Below are 14,807 nucleotides of genomic sequence, written 5' to 3'. Positions count from 1 at the left end.
TCCAAATCTACAGCCACTTAGGTTTGCTTATGAGATCTAAGTAAAAATAATAGCTATGTGGAAAGCAACTAGGAAACTCACTGATCTATGGACTGCAGTATAATTACCAAGAAACAAGTAGCTTTCACCTTTATGTCTAGCTAAATAAAGCTATCTGCAGGAATGAAAGCAGGTTATTTCTAGTAATCAGCAGGATGGACTGATTACTAAGAACGAGAACAAAAATATTCTTTCTATCCTATCCCTCATAAACACCAGAAGACTGTTTCTGTATATAAAATGCAAACAGTGATGGCAACATGAAGACTATGAAGGGAGGAAAATCAGAAGCTTCCTCTTCTTTTTCAGTCTCTAGAGCTGACAAGTAAAGCATAATAATATTGAATAACTAAAAAACCCAGAGCCTTTTAGAAGAATCCAGCCAAGACAGCTGGATCAGAGAAATTAGAGGTTCCTTCTGAAGGCTGGGCAGAGGACAGAGGCTTGGCTTTTCACTCAGTTCTGCATGCTGTGGTGGAGGGACCTCCCACCACCTCAAATCTCTGCACACCAGACACTTACAGGTTGAAATGTCTCCACCTGGTAATTTTTTCTGACTCTTTCAACAAAGAGTTACAGACAGAAGCCTTCAGTTACTCTGGAAAGCTCCATGCACTGCACAAAACAAAAAGCTGATTTTTTAAAAGAGCAATGATAATGAGAGACAAACAAAGGATTATTTCAGAATAGACTTATACAGGACAAGCTCAAAGAAACCTAAGAGGGCAAACCAGTGTTGGAATTTATGTCAGTAACAAGATATGCAAGTCTCATAACTGTATGGTCTTTTTACTTATACTACCATAAGTAGAAATTTTCTTTATGATATTCCTGAACAAAATTAAGCAGGAATTTGAAAACTTTGTAAACACAACACACTGCCCAATATAACTATTACCTGGTTTTTATGAAAGACTAGATAAATCAATGTAGACTGTAAATACCAAGTACATAAAAAAATAAAATTTTATAGAATTACCCTGTTGCATGTTTAGACTGAAACTGAACTTGTAACAGAGGACACAGCACTAGTATATAAAGCATTGAACATATAAAATTTAACCTGTGATTAACATTGTGTCGGATACCACACAAACACCCTCCTAAACAAAAAAGCTTTTCTTCCCCTTCTCTTTAAGAAGCAGCAGATATAAAAAACCTGTATGATTTCTCCAAGTTATTAGAAGAAAAAGATGTTTTTGACATGAAGAAACTTTTTTTCCCCAAACAGCAGTCTTCTCTTTCACTGCTGCAGGTCCACTAACTATATTTGCTGTATTTCCTATAATTTTCCACAAAATTTAAAGCTAATGTTCTCTGATACACTACCATATAACAGACTCAAGGGAAGGATAACATTTTACATAACATTCCCTGTTGCTAAAGTCATCGAGCTACATATCAATCATAATTTGGATAAACACTGACAAAATTTTTAAGAACAGATTTTTCATTTCATAAGCAGAAGTCAAATGAGTTGCAATTGCCACAGCTCTGCTACTATGAACTAGCAATTTCCTCATGTATGAGATTACATTTTAATTATTTTGAAGCTGCAATTATGTTGCGGGGGGGGGGGGGGGGAGAGGACAAAAAAAAACATTTTCTTTAGCGCTGAATTTCAAATCCTGTTACACTGGTCTGTGCCTCGCTGGCTTTTGTAATAGTTTTTGTACTGGACAATAAAACTTCAAAGCAGCAACTGGCACAGAAAGGGAGTGGCTTGGCTACTGTAATAGATAATACAGGCCAATTAAGGGCCTTCAATGTTCCCATCACCACAGCACCTACCATCCTGCAGATAAACTTCAGGTCTCAGCCACACTCTGAGCCTCTCCTAGATCTCAAGATTATCCACAACAAATCATCTGTCAGCAGTGAAATACTACAAGATTACAGTAGAATTAGTTCATCTTCATTACATGACTTTCTGGATGATTATTCTTCCATGCATTTCAGAGCACTTACAAACCCATCTTCCCCAAAAAATTCAAGGCTACCATTCTGAAAATAATTTGGACGCAAAACCATAAATATCCAATTAACCAACAGTTATTCCTATTAATCTAATCCCCTCCTGTCGAGAAGAAAAAATCAGCTTTTTATAGAGATCTAGTGCAGCAGTTTATGTAGCTCTGGCACCATGAAGGTGGGGCGAGCTTGCTGACAGATTTGTTACTAGGACACTCACACCACTAAATCCAGAATCTCCTCACACTGAACCTCTTCTCCACAACAAACCCACCCTGTCATGTTTCAGAGCATTCCAAAAGCCAGAGCCTTTTGCCTGGCTGACGTCTCCACTCCCCATTTCCTGAAAAATTTAAGCATGTTGATGCTGTGACCCATACTGCACCTCACAGTCAATGGTCACAACACAGTATCATTCTTTAATTCTCACCGCCCCCTTAAAGCTCTGTGTTGTCATGATGCCTAGATAAATAGCTAACAGTCAGGATATTGCTGTGTGGTGGTCAGAATCCATCAGGCTGACCAAGAGTGCCTCATTCTTTTCCTTCATTCACCATCTGTCTGTATCCATCTCCTGTGATCCTAGACGGTCCTTATGGACTGTGTGCTGTCAGGGGCAATAACCATCTTTTTTTCCTTCTCTATTTGCCCAAAACAGCATGGAGTCCTCTTCTGCAGTTTTCATTAAGACATTAAAAGTGGATCTGTTCTGCAGAGATTTGCAAACTTTGATTTATACAAAGAATAAAAAAAAAAATTCAAAGGAAAAAAACCCAACTACATGCAGTTCTTTCTATCTGGTTCTGCCTTCCAATACTCCTCTCCCATATTCCAGAAAAATCACTTCTCAACAAAGCATAAATTTAAATACACATATGTCAGGTCATAAGTGTAAGATTTCAACACGTCTCATAAAAACCCCAAGTCACGCTAATTCAACATCAGAAGTGTTATTACATAATAAAATACATCTATATCATTTTACTGTAATTGGCCTGTTTTGTAAATGACCTAAAATATACAAAGTCTTCTCTCTAAAGGACAGCCAGTCATTCAGCAATTAAAAAAAACAGTGACAGCTTTTTTACAGGGAGATTCTAAGTATTCTCTGCCTCAGGTTGAATAGTCTCTCCCATTTTCACTGACAGAACAGTCTCAGCACAGATCTCATCGCTAGCTGCCCTCTGGAAGCACGCAAGCACTCTGCCCTTCGGGGACTGAATTCAAAAACAATTCTGGGACACTTTGGAATTCTCTCAATACTGACACCACAAATGCACATCATCCCCCCTACCTTTCTCTCCTGCACACTCAGACATGTCTTAGGGTGTCTACTTGTGTTTGGGGGCAAAGTTTTCATTTGGCCCTATTATCACTATCCAACTAAACCGAGAATATTTTTTCTTTCTTTCTACTAGAAAGAGAAATGAAAAAAGCAGAGTCCTACTACCAGCCTGGCTTTAGAGCTATCACCGCAAAAACCACACTATGCGGTAGCACTTGCACTTCATCTCTTTCTCCCTAATTCTGTACCAGCTCTACTACATCACGCTTCCATCCTGCACCTACCGCTTGGTAGCTGCCCTTCCTACGGAATTCCACAGTCCTGCTCGAGAAGGGAAATACAAACGGACAGACATAACTCTACTAAAGCCTATGTCATTCTGCTCTAAATTAACAGGCACCAATACTGTATTTGCAGGAGTCAGCCGTGCCCTCGGTTTATCACATCACCTCGGCTGCAAAGCAGATCAGAATCTGCGGAGAGAACGAAAAGGAGGGACAGAGACACGATCTGGAACAAACATTCACTCACGAAGTGGAAGGAATTCAATTTAGGAATCAATTACATATTTCAGCGCCTCGTCACGCCGGGGTAGTTCCCGCTGGAGGTGAAGCAGCTTTCCCCCCCCAGCCCAGGCTGCAGCAGCCGGCGCTGCCCGCCCGCCGCCGCGGGCCCGGCGAGCGGGGCAGCCCCGCGGGCACGGCCGTGAGGGCGCGCCCTGCCCGGCCCCGGCCCGCGCGCACCTGGATGTAGTTGGTCTCGCAGTACTCGGCCACCCGCTCCAGGTTCGTGTAGCTGTCGAACAGGGCCCGGCGCCCCCCCGGGATCTCCTCCTCCAGCAGCATCTGCAGCTCCGCCATCTTCACATCCTTTCACCGACCGACTCACCGACCGACCGTACGTCCCTCACCCCCCGCCCGCTCCGCGCGCTCCCCCCGCCCCCCCGGGCTCCGCGCCCGCCGCCCGGGCCCGGCCTCGCGCCGCGCGCACGGAGCGCGCGCCAGACCCCCACCGCGGCGGGGGCGGGGCGCGGCCGCGCGCCGCCTCCTGCGCATGCGCCGCCCCGCGCGGCCCCCCGCGCGCGCCCACTTCCGTGCCGGCAGCTCGGGGGGCGTTTCCGGCGGGAGCGGGGGAGGGGCGTACGGCCGGCGGGCGGCCCCGGTACCGCTGTCCCGGGAAACAATAAATAACTACGCGTGTGCGCCTTTCGGCGAGTCTTGGCTTCCTTTTAGATCGCTTTGCCTTAACTCACTCGCTGGCGGGTCGCTGGCAGCGCGCCCTGCAGAGCGCAGGGCTGCGGCCACCTCTGCCTATAGCCCTGGGGGCTCCGAGTGCCGTGTGAGCGCCCGACCCTCCTGCTCCTGGGCGGCCGCTGAGCGGCTCTTCTGATCGCCGCACGAAGAACAAAAGGTGCCCTCTGTGGGGATCCTCTCTGAAAAGCTGCTGTTCTACAGGGGCGCGAGGAAGGGTGAACTCCCAGCTTTCCAGCCTTGCCAAAAAAACACATAATGAAGGGTCAGCAGAAACAGAGGAAGGACAGCCTCGTGGCTGAAGCACTGCACTGAGGCCATTAGTCAGGTCTCATCGGTCAGTTCCCGGCTTCAACACTGACGTCCTTTTATATCCCAGAGAAGTCACTCTAGGATTGCAATGAAAATGCCCACCTTTCCAGGAGCGTGCAAGGCTTTCCCACTCAGTTCCTCCACCTGAACCTAGAAGTAACCTTTCTCCCACAAAAAACCCCAAGCAACCAGCCCTCTCGGCAGAAGCGTCCCAGCTTTCTGCACGGGAGCTCATTCGTCCCTTTGGAATGAGTTGCAGCTGAGATTACTCACTCATGTTCCCGTGAGGCTCCACAGAGCTCCTGCTGCCCGTGTAGCGCAGCCCAGGGCGCTGGGAGAGCACCTGGCTCCTGTAGCAGGTACCAGGCCTGGCGCTCTCCCAGCACTCACGTTACAGACACCAGGAGCTGGCTAGAGAACAAGCAGCGCTGCAGGGCCTGGGCATCAGTCTGCTCCTACAGGAACGGTTGTTCTCTGGCTTTGATTGCTGTTGCAAAGGCATCCAGCTGGATATGCCTGACTTCTAGAATTGCAGATTCCAAACACCTGGCAGGGTCGGGCAACAAACTAGTAGTCTTTGGGGCCAGTCCTTGGAAATTTCTTCCCTTAAAAGAAAAATAAGATAGAAATCCTTGCCCTGAGGGTCATTTCTTCTTAGCTTGCTTAGCTCTCCCATATGAAGGATGAGTTAGGCACAGTGTTCATCATACTGGTGAAAAAGCCCTCATATGTAAAGCATTTTTCTCCCGTTTTAAAATGTAGTCTGAAATTCACAACTTCAACTACTTTTCTACAAGCAGTTAGAGAGCCAAGGGCAATTTGTAGCTGTAATAGACTTACTCTCACAAAAAGGCTTATGAACCACAGAATACCCTGCCAGAGACACCTCACCACGATGCTTGTGGGAGGAGAGAGGTGACTGACTGCTCATGAGCACCTGTGCTGTCACTGAACACCCATGGGGTCCCTGAACACCCGTGGAGTCAGGCTGCCTGCAGCTCTTCACAACAGTCTGGCATTCTGCCCTAAACCCACAAGGAGCAAAGAGGTGTCATGCAGCCTCATTCTTGGTGCCCTCTACCCACAGAGTTTACAAACCGTGAGTTACACAGCCAAAAATACTGGGTTTGGGGTAGTTAAAGAATGAATCATGGCTGTCAGCTGCCCTGCTGATTGTTAATGCATGTCTTGAGAGAGAGGTCTTTTCTGCAATGGCTCAAGGAAGGAAAGCCAGCCAAATCAACTCAAGAAGGCTGCTGTACAGTGTGGAGCTCCAAGCCTAATCCCACACCTCCAAGAATCATCCATGGCCAGGTCTCCACTTCCCCCTAGGGTGTGCAGCTGATGGATAATGCTTTTGCAGTTTGGTAACAGGCCCCAGCCTCCCTCCTGCACTGCAGCTTCAGCTTGGATTCTGCTCGTGTCACATCTGCTGCTGCTGTTGCAGCTCCAGGGGTTGCTCATGCCCATGCTTCTAAGACTCTTTGTGTTTGTGCCAGGCTGGAGGTAGGCTGAGGCTTTCCTTCTCTCCTCATTCATTTGCTTCTCAGGTGTGAAGTCAAGCTGTCATTTGGCAGCTCCCCAGTAAACCTACATGATCTTTCTCTTGGCAAAAGGAGAGAGCTGTCAAATGTAAAGGAGAAGGTTCTCCAAAGATGCTGTTAGGAGTTTAAACTTGGATTAGCAGCACCAGAGTGCAGGGAGGGGGAATTGTTTAATTGTGTCATCTTCTCTCAGTGCCCTTGGGTGCCACCAGGTCCTGCTTTCAGTGGAGATCTGTGAGAGCCCATCTGCTCTCAGATCTGCACTCAACATCAGCAAGCCTCCTTACAGGCAGCTCCCACCTGTGGGTCAGGCACCTCTTGACCTCTCAAGGGCTCTGCCTGTGGTTCTTAGGGTGTAAGAAAAAGCATTATCTGAAATACATGCACACAGCTGTTCACCAGAGTAGCTGGACTAACCTGCCTGCATAATCAGATGCTTGTAATCACAGCATGTTTACATTTTAATAGGGTACTCATTTATGGATTTAAATTTAAACATGAAGAGCCCTTCTGTCAGAATAATGACCATTCTATAATCCTCTGTATGCATACAAAAAATAATTAGAAATAGTGTTTAAATTAGATCAACTGAATCCAACTACCACTTCCCTAAATTTACATAAATTACTTCCCATCTGTCAAGTGATGTGCTAAACTAATTTTAAGTTTTTACATTCCCTCAGCCCTAATTTATTACACACTGTAACTTGTCCAATTTTTTTAATCCTATTGTGTAAGATTTTCCCTTATATCAATATCTTCAAGACTGAGGAGCAAACACATTTTTCACCTAAAGGTGCTGTTCAGACAGTCACCGAAAAATAGAAAGGCAAGCAGTCTAGAGACTTTAAATTGGAGATCAAGATCCAAAAGCACGGGGAAACCACTATTCTTCCAACTTCTCTCACACATCAGGGTTTTACCCCTGCCAGTCACCCAAGGGAGTCCCCTCCACACAAAAATTTACACAGATGAGCCAACCCATTGGTCACATGCAATACTGCAGCGGAGCACTCTGCATGGGCATCCCACACATACAGTTTGAATCATCAATGTCTTATCAGAGAAAAGTAATAATGGGGTACCTCAAAGGCCACCTATGTTTTGCACACAGTAAGAAATCACAATCAAAGTCTCTTCCATTTTTGTTGCTTTACAGAGAACTGAACAGCACATCACATAAGGGGTGCAAGTAAAGATCTTCTTTGGACAGATGACCAGGTCAGATCTTGGACAGATCCAGCTGCAGGTTTTCAGTTCACTTCTTTATATAACTGTGCTCTAGTTTTATGAACATTTTTCCTTTTATCTTTTCATTCTTTGTAAACAGCAGAACAAAAGCTGAAAATCCCTGTGCTGCTGCATCACATGGAGCTGAGCAGATTTGCAGCTGGATAAAGGACAAAGGACTCTGGTACCAAAGTTTTGGTCATGTGTACTGATGATATATATAGGCCCATGCCCTTTAGGAGGAAGGGTGCATTTACTGGAGGGGTGAAGGAGGGAAGGAAAATTGGGCAATTGAAGAAAATAGTCTATAACTGAAGTATTTACCTTCACTCCCCCAACAGAGACACAGTCTTCATGCTTGCTTCACATAGTGTTTGGGTCTGCCTCTGCCTGGATAGCCACTCTTTGCCAGTCTCATAATCCAAAGCTTCTGAAGCAAACAGCAGTTTATTGAACTCCCATGGCAATTCCAGAATGCTGGGGTGGCTTCCCAGCACAGAATGCAGCTCTCTAATTCTGCAATAAATGGTGTCAGGATCTCGAGGCATCTTAAACACTCAACCTCCAGTGCTTACTGTAAACCAGACTGAAAAACCCACACACCCTGAAGCTGCACATTCTCCTCCTGCTTCCTCAGGCATTCAGCAATTTGCTGGGCAATCAAGATTATAACCACAGATAACCTCTCTGCTTATGAGAAACTGCTGCTGGTAAAAGGCTGGCTGCACAAAGGTAGGAGAGTAGTTTCCATCTCATGGAAGTGTTTGCCCTAACATTGCTATTTCAGAACCATCTAGTGCACAACTGACATCTGATACTTCACAGCACCTCCTAAGAGGAGCAGGACATGCTGCAGAGATTCAGACCATCTGTTTGAGGGCACATCTTATTCCAAATCCCAAGCTTTTTTTCTAGTTTTGTGCTAAACTTTCTTTCAACAGAGCACTGTGTGAGGACAGAGCCAGTACAAGGGGAGGTATGCTCCCCGGAAGGAAGAGGTCAGGCCAAATAGGAAAAATTATCTCTTTCTAACATTTCAGACATTAAAAGAAAACAAGCAACAAATGGTCACAAAGAGAGGCCGGCACAAAGTATAGTTGCTCATCAGTTTCCTTCCAAGGGATCAAATGACAAGCATTCAGGGAACACGGGAGGAAAGAACAGCTCTAATTTGTTTTTCCTGCTGGTATTCCTCCTCTAAGATGCTAAACCAGACCAACTGCCAGTCCTTTTCCACTCTGTCCTGACCCTTTGGCATCCCCCTGGAAAGGTCTGATATGGTCACTGAGCCACTGAAGGGTAGTTAATGCTCCAGTACAGCAAATACAAGAATTCATCCTCTCTGAACTACTGATTCTGGCTCACTATTACTGACTTACTGGTGCTTTTTTCATATTTTCAAGTTTGGTCTGCAGCAGCTGCAACAGTCAGAACCATTCTTTGAGGTCTTTGTTTCTTCCTGAAATGGAAGTTCAGATTTTTAGGTACTTGCATAACTCCAGGAACTCACCCTGTGGAGCTCTTCTAATCCTGTTTTGTTTGTAATCCTGCTTTTATCACATAAACCATTTAAAAAATATTTTATGACCTTGCATATTCTTTGGAGTCACCAAACCCAATGTGTGATGTTTCTGTAACTAGCATACCTCCCTTGCATAGGAAGGGAATAATTAATCACACCTTTGAAGTCATCTTTCCTCCTTCTACTACACATCTGGACATGTAATCCCCTTTCTCAAGGCTGTGAAGGCAGCTTCTCCTTGCACAGCTTCTCTTCACTATTACAGTCTGCATCTCACTCCTTCTCCCAGCTGCTCTGTCCTCCTGCTTAGTGAACATACAGGAGCATTTCAGCCCTTCCTTTCAACCACAGCTAATTTTGACAGTATGGCAGCAACACAAATCTCAGTGATGCAGTACTGCCTAACAGGAGGTGGAGACTGATGGCTCCCCATGGGCACAGTTGTTTCACCCACCTGAGTCTGAATCCAGTTTGACAGAAATATTTACACACAGAAGGCAGCCAGGCCTCCCCACATGTCTCCTCGGAGAGGGAGCTTAAAGGCCTTATTTATTGCAAAGGCAAAAGCATCTCTGAATCGTACAAGTGAGCTTTTAGCAGGAAGGAACCTAAGCTGTACCAGCCTGCTGTAAACTAGTCAAAGTTACAGTCTCTGCACCCTGGAGTATATGACAGGACCCAAATGATCGACTGCCACACGTCAGCATGCAAGGTTTGATCTGTCTCATACAGATTTAAGGATTTTTTTTTCCATCTTCATCTATTTAGGATGGAGCTTTCCAGAAAACACAATGGAGGATTCACACCCCTGAATTCAAATGGAGCAGGGTAGTCTAACCTATTTTGCAGATGCCAGCCTTATCTAACAAGATTCTAGTGGGTTAGGACTGAGCTGGGTGTGCAACTGTACAGCAGCTTAGGACACTGGTTTCAAGAGCCCTCTCAGACTACTGCTTCCCCAGCTAGGAATGGGATTGCTGCAGGAGACATCCCTAGGGTGAGAGCAGAGGGGAATGGCTGGAAGGCCACAGGTTGGTCAGTCTTCATCTAATGGGAGTCTAGGGTATTATTGATGGATAAATAAAACTGAGCTCTGGTAATCAAAGTAATCATACAAGTCTGTGCAGATGCCTGGGCTCACACAGAGATTTATTTGAATCAGGAACACCAAGGCAATTCATCTTCTCTTAACAGCCTCATTCCCTGCTCTGTGTGCTCACTACCCATGGGGCTCAGCTATGCAATCATTCCCCTCCTTCCCTCTCTGTGCTTTCCTGCAGCATGTAGTCGCTAAATATAATCTGACAGCTTACTTTCTCTGGTCCAGAGCCTCAACATCCATGCACTGCTTCTCTGTGCCAGAAGCTCTATTTTACAAGTCAAACCATAGTCTCCCTCCCAGCTCATCTTGTATCAAAAACGAGCATATATTCACATCCTCTCTCTTTCTATATCCAGCACTGTTGTTGGAATGGGCTCACACAGCAACTGCAGTAGCACATCCCCCAAAAATCTAGCAGCCTCAGAGCCACACAACCAAGAGTTAATTTCTGCAAATGCCAGCTAGCCCTTAGCTCTAATCAGTTCATCCACTTACACTAGTTCCAGTTTTGGCTTAATTCTAAGTCTCTTTGAAGCCACCACACATGTATAACTTCATTAGTGAAGTTCTTGCATCCAAGTGGTACCTCACTACTTTTCCACAATTTTCTTCATTCTGAACTTCAAAAGGTGTCATATTCCTCTACTGTGCACTCACTGAAATGTCATTGAAACCTGTTTTCTAGATTTGTTTCCTGACCTATGGCAAACCAAATCTCAAGGCCAAATCTCTTAATTTTATTAATTCCAGAAAAATCTGATCCTTGTCAGTATATGTGACACTTCCAGCGAAAGAGGTTGTTTAGCCACTTGTTAGTTGTGCTCCTTGATTCAGAAAACCGGAGCTCATAAGAATGCTGTTGTTTAGGTATGTACATTGTTAGGATAAAGGGATTATTTCAGGGCACACACTGGCTATCATCTCTAATATGTAGGAAGAGGAGCAGAAGACAAACAGATACAGCTGGTGTGCTTTTGCTTCTCTGTCGCCAATCTGATATTTCAGGCTGTTTTTATACAAAGGAAAAAGCAGAATGGAGAAATCCTTATCTTAAAAAAGTGGCTAAGAGCTCAGTGAATTCAGCAGCTCTTAGGATAAAATACCCACAGTACATTCCCCCTGGCTGCCTCCTCAGGAACCAGCAGTTTTTCTCACAGCTTTCCATTAACCGCTTTTATTATCTGAACGTCTGCCCACATGAGTAATTGAGTGAGTCACATCAGCAAAAGATTTGTGGAGGTTTATGAGGAGACTGTACTGTAAAATTTTTTGAAATCACAGTTTCATTTACAGAATGAGGATTTTTAGCTCTGGTGACAATTTCAAGACCAGTGCAGCAGTAATGGGAGAAAGAAACACAAGAGGCGATAAGGATTTCCAGTTCTTGAAGGTAATTGAGAAAATGTGATTGCTCAGCTAAGTTTGCCGCACTGGAACAGTACAGCTATAAAATGTACAAAGGCTAATGCATGATGTATGTTTGCAGTATTTTCATCTTTACTATGTAAAAATCACCATCAAGCTTCCTCAAGCAAAAAAGACATTCACTGTGAACTACTGGGTATATACACCAACAGGCTCTACCTACTTACCACAGCTGGAATATGAAACCAGAGGCCAGGCATAATTCCATGTAATTTCCTTTTCCTTTGCATTATGGCAATACTAGACTTACAAAGACATCTAGGTGTTTAATAGTCAAGTAGGTGCTTGACTGTTTGGGAGTATTCAAAAGCCAAACATCTAAGCAGATCCAAAAATTTGGGTTCCAGCAACTGAAAGCCACAACTAGAATTTCAGTGCAGCTGTGCCAGACCAATATACTGGATGCTCAATGGTATTCAATGCAACTGTACAGCATAAATAATAGTCATGCAAAGGACAGCAGAACCAGGCCCATGAGGTTAATTTAGAGCATTCTGCTAACAAGCAATCAATCTGCTCCTTCCTTTTAGAATCAAATCCAGGTGCAGGGTCTGTCAAATTCAGTATGAATTCTGCACAGCAGAAGAATGAAGTGCTCTCTCTGCTCCCAGATATCTTGCTTATCAATGAATGTGGGATGGCTGCAACCATTGGTTTCCCATGATATGCAATGGTGCATTCGTGCAGGTGCATCCCTGTCAGCTCCTGCTGACTCAGTCCCCTCCATGGCTCACTCCCCTCCTCCCAAAGCACCTACTGCTGGTAGGTTTTATCAATGAAGATGTAGGGAAGTTGACAAGTTCTCTTAGTCTCTTAGATCTGAGCCCTGCTTATACTGTATCAGGTCTTGGCCAATATGAAACAATGGCTGCCAAGTGCCAATTTCCACACTTTTGACATGTATGAATTATGAATTCATATTATGTTTGAAGTATGAATTTTGCTTTCTTAGACACCCTATCCCTCCCCAGAAAAGATAAATGGCCAAATATGACTTACCTTTTCTCTTATTATTGCAAGAAATTTCTGTTCCTTTACTGGATTCATGATCAAGGGAAGTTTGGTCAGGAAAAAAGTTTTAATGGGTGAATCGTCCCTTCTGTTTTCTGCATGACTATTCATTCCCTCCCAGCCTCCCCTCCCCAGGGCTTCTGCATACAAAGTACTTTAGGAATCATTTAGTCTATTGCTGAAACACGGGCCCTGAGCTAGCAGGTACACAGCACTGCTGGAGTATCTTTTTCCATCAGTTAAATTAAAGAACTGAATCCAGTTGATGGCTGGGCTCACCAAGCTCTCTTTTAGAGAGGATACTCAGGGCCTTCTGCTGTAAAGCTCTGAAGGGGAAGATGATCACTTTATCCTTGCTGCAGTGTCTGAGTCACCACTGAATTGGAAGCAACTGTTAAAAAAAAAAAAAAAAAAAGCCTTTTTTGGTGAGACTTCAAAGTTGGCAGCCAAGCAGGCACAGCACTGGATGTGCCAGGCTCGTGACAGAGCTGACCTGCCTGGATGCCAGCAGGGAGGTGGGAGCAGAGCATGCCAGTGCCCGTGAGTGGCTCTGCACTGCAGAGACTGGAGCAGAGAAGCTTCAGAGAGGTTCAGAGATGGTCCCAGCATTCATACTCCATATCAAGAGCAAACACTTCCTGAGCAAGTGTCACTGGAGCATCATTTGTCCACCTACAGGGATGTTTCACTGTCATCAAAGTAACCAAGACACTCACCAGGGACATCTTTTACCTGGTTTCTCTGCATTTCCAGTTCTGCATCCTCTCCTCTTTGGCCAAGGCAAAAAGCCCCAGCTACCTCATCACTACTACTATCACTTAACTGTACATCAATTAAAATTAAGATTTTGTGCCAAGTTACACTAGTTTTAATGTAAAATCCTGCAAGATTTGTCCTTGTGCCTTCTAACAGGTCTAGCACTGATGTATTTGAACTACTTTTTCCATTAAAGAGATGATCAAGTGCTTGCGCCAAAGATGTTGGAGCAGATATAGAACTATGACTGATGCTTCCTGCCTCTTGGAAGCAAGGCTTTCTTTACAGGAGCATTAGGATCACAGAACTCACACATACTTCATTTATCTTAGGAGCAGGCTCCTCTGTAAAAGAAACTGGAATGACCTGAAAAGTAGGGGGAAAAGTTCTTTCCACTCCAGCCCTCCCCCAAATCTTTTTGTGGGAAACACAACTGTGTTTTTGATGCTAAAATTCACAGATTTAAAAATACTTCTCCTCAAGGAATGTTGCCATGGAAACCTTTACCGTGTCTCCTTCCCCACCCTCCATATGTGAAGAACATTTTCTTCATCTTTTTTTTCCTGCATGTGGTAGTTCCTCTTCCCTGTCTGCTACCACCAAAACCCTGGCATTGAATTCTAAGAGATGTCAAACAGGCCTTTTGTTTAATTGAAAAGTCATTGTTAAAAAACACTCCTGAGCTGAACTACAAAGAGATGTCAAGATGGGTTCACACTCTCAGGCTCCAAAAAAATGCCTGGAATATATTCTAGCAGTTCTTGCTTTGGACAAGTGTAAAGAAGCAACAGGAGCTGCCATGATCATTAAAACAGTTTGACTTCCTGGTAGCATAACCAAAAATTGATGAAGATTTTCCTTTATGCTTTCCTGAAGTTACTGGTCTACCCCATTCCTTTTGCCCCAAAGCCAGAAGAAGATCTGGGCACAAAAACGAAGTCAATAATTGACTATGCAGGTGAGAGAGTGCTCCTAAACTGGACTGCCAACAAGCTCAAATTCATATAACTGCACAGCTATTGGGGGAGCTGGCACAACAGCTGCCCAAGGGACTTCTAATCAGCAAACATCCACCCTGCACAATAACCAACATTTAATTTTGCTGCAAGTAGGACAGAAATTGCCAAGACCATCCTTTCTATGTTACAACTGAAAATAAAACATGCAGCTCTAAACTCTGTGGTGTGTGCCACAGCCACTGCCAGCAAGTCCTTAACTGCTGGGAACAGAAGGATATTACTATTATTAATAGGATATTAATTTGCAATGGTGCTTCTATATGTAGCTCATGCTAATTAAAATGTAGAGATTACAGCATTCATGGACATTTTGGAGGTAATGGGAGGCTAGATCAGTGTCT

The 14,807-nt window shown here is 44.5% G+C and overlaps 1 protein-coding gene across 6 annotated transcripts in view; it reads right to left on the bottom strand.

The window, feature by feature from the left end:
* The window catches only part of ABI2 (abl interactor 2), a 63,633-nt gene extending 59,438 nt beyond the window's left edge, over positions 1-4,195 (bottom strand). For all 6 annotated transcript variants that reach the window (XM_084208822.1, XM_084208824.1, XM_084208823.1 and 3 more), the window contains exon 1: positions 4,039-4,195. In XM_084208822.1, the coding sequence (XP_084064948.1) occupies positions 4,039-4,155 (117 nt within the window). In that variant the 5' untranslated portion in view covers positions 4,156-4,195. The remainder of the gene's footprint in view (positions 1-4,038) is intronic.
* Positions 4,196-14,807: the final 10,612 nt, after the last annotated feature.

This window comes from Fringilla coelebs, assembly GCF_963513975.1.
Source record: "Fringilla coelebs genome assembly, chromosome: 7".
Lineage (NCBI taxonomy): Eukaryota > Metazoa > Chordata > Aves > Passeriformes > Fringillidae > Fringilla > Fringilla coelebs.
Note: the sequence above shows the minus strand (reverse complement) of the source record. Positions and strands in the feature narration are given on the sequence as shown.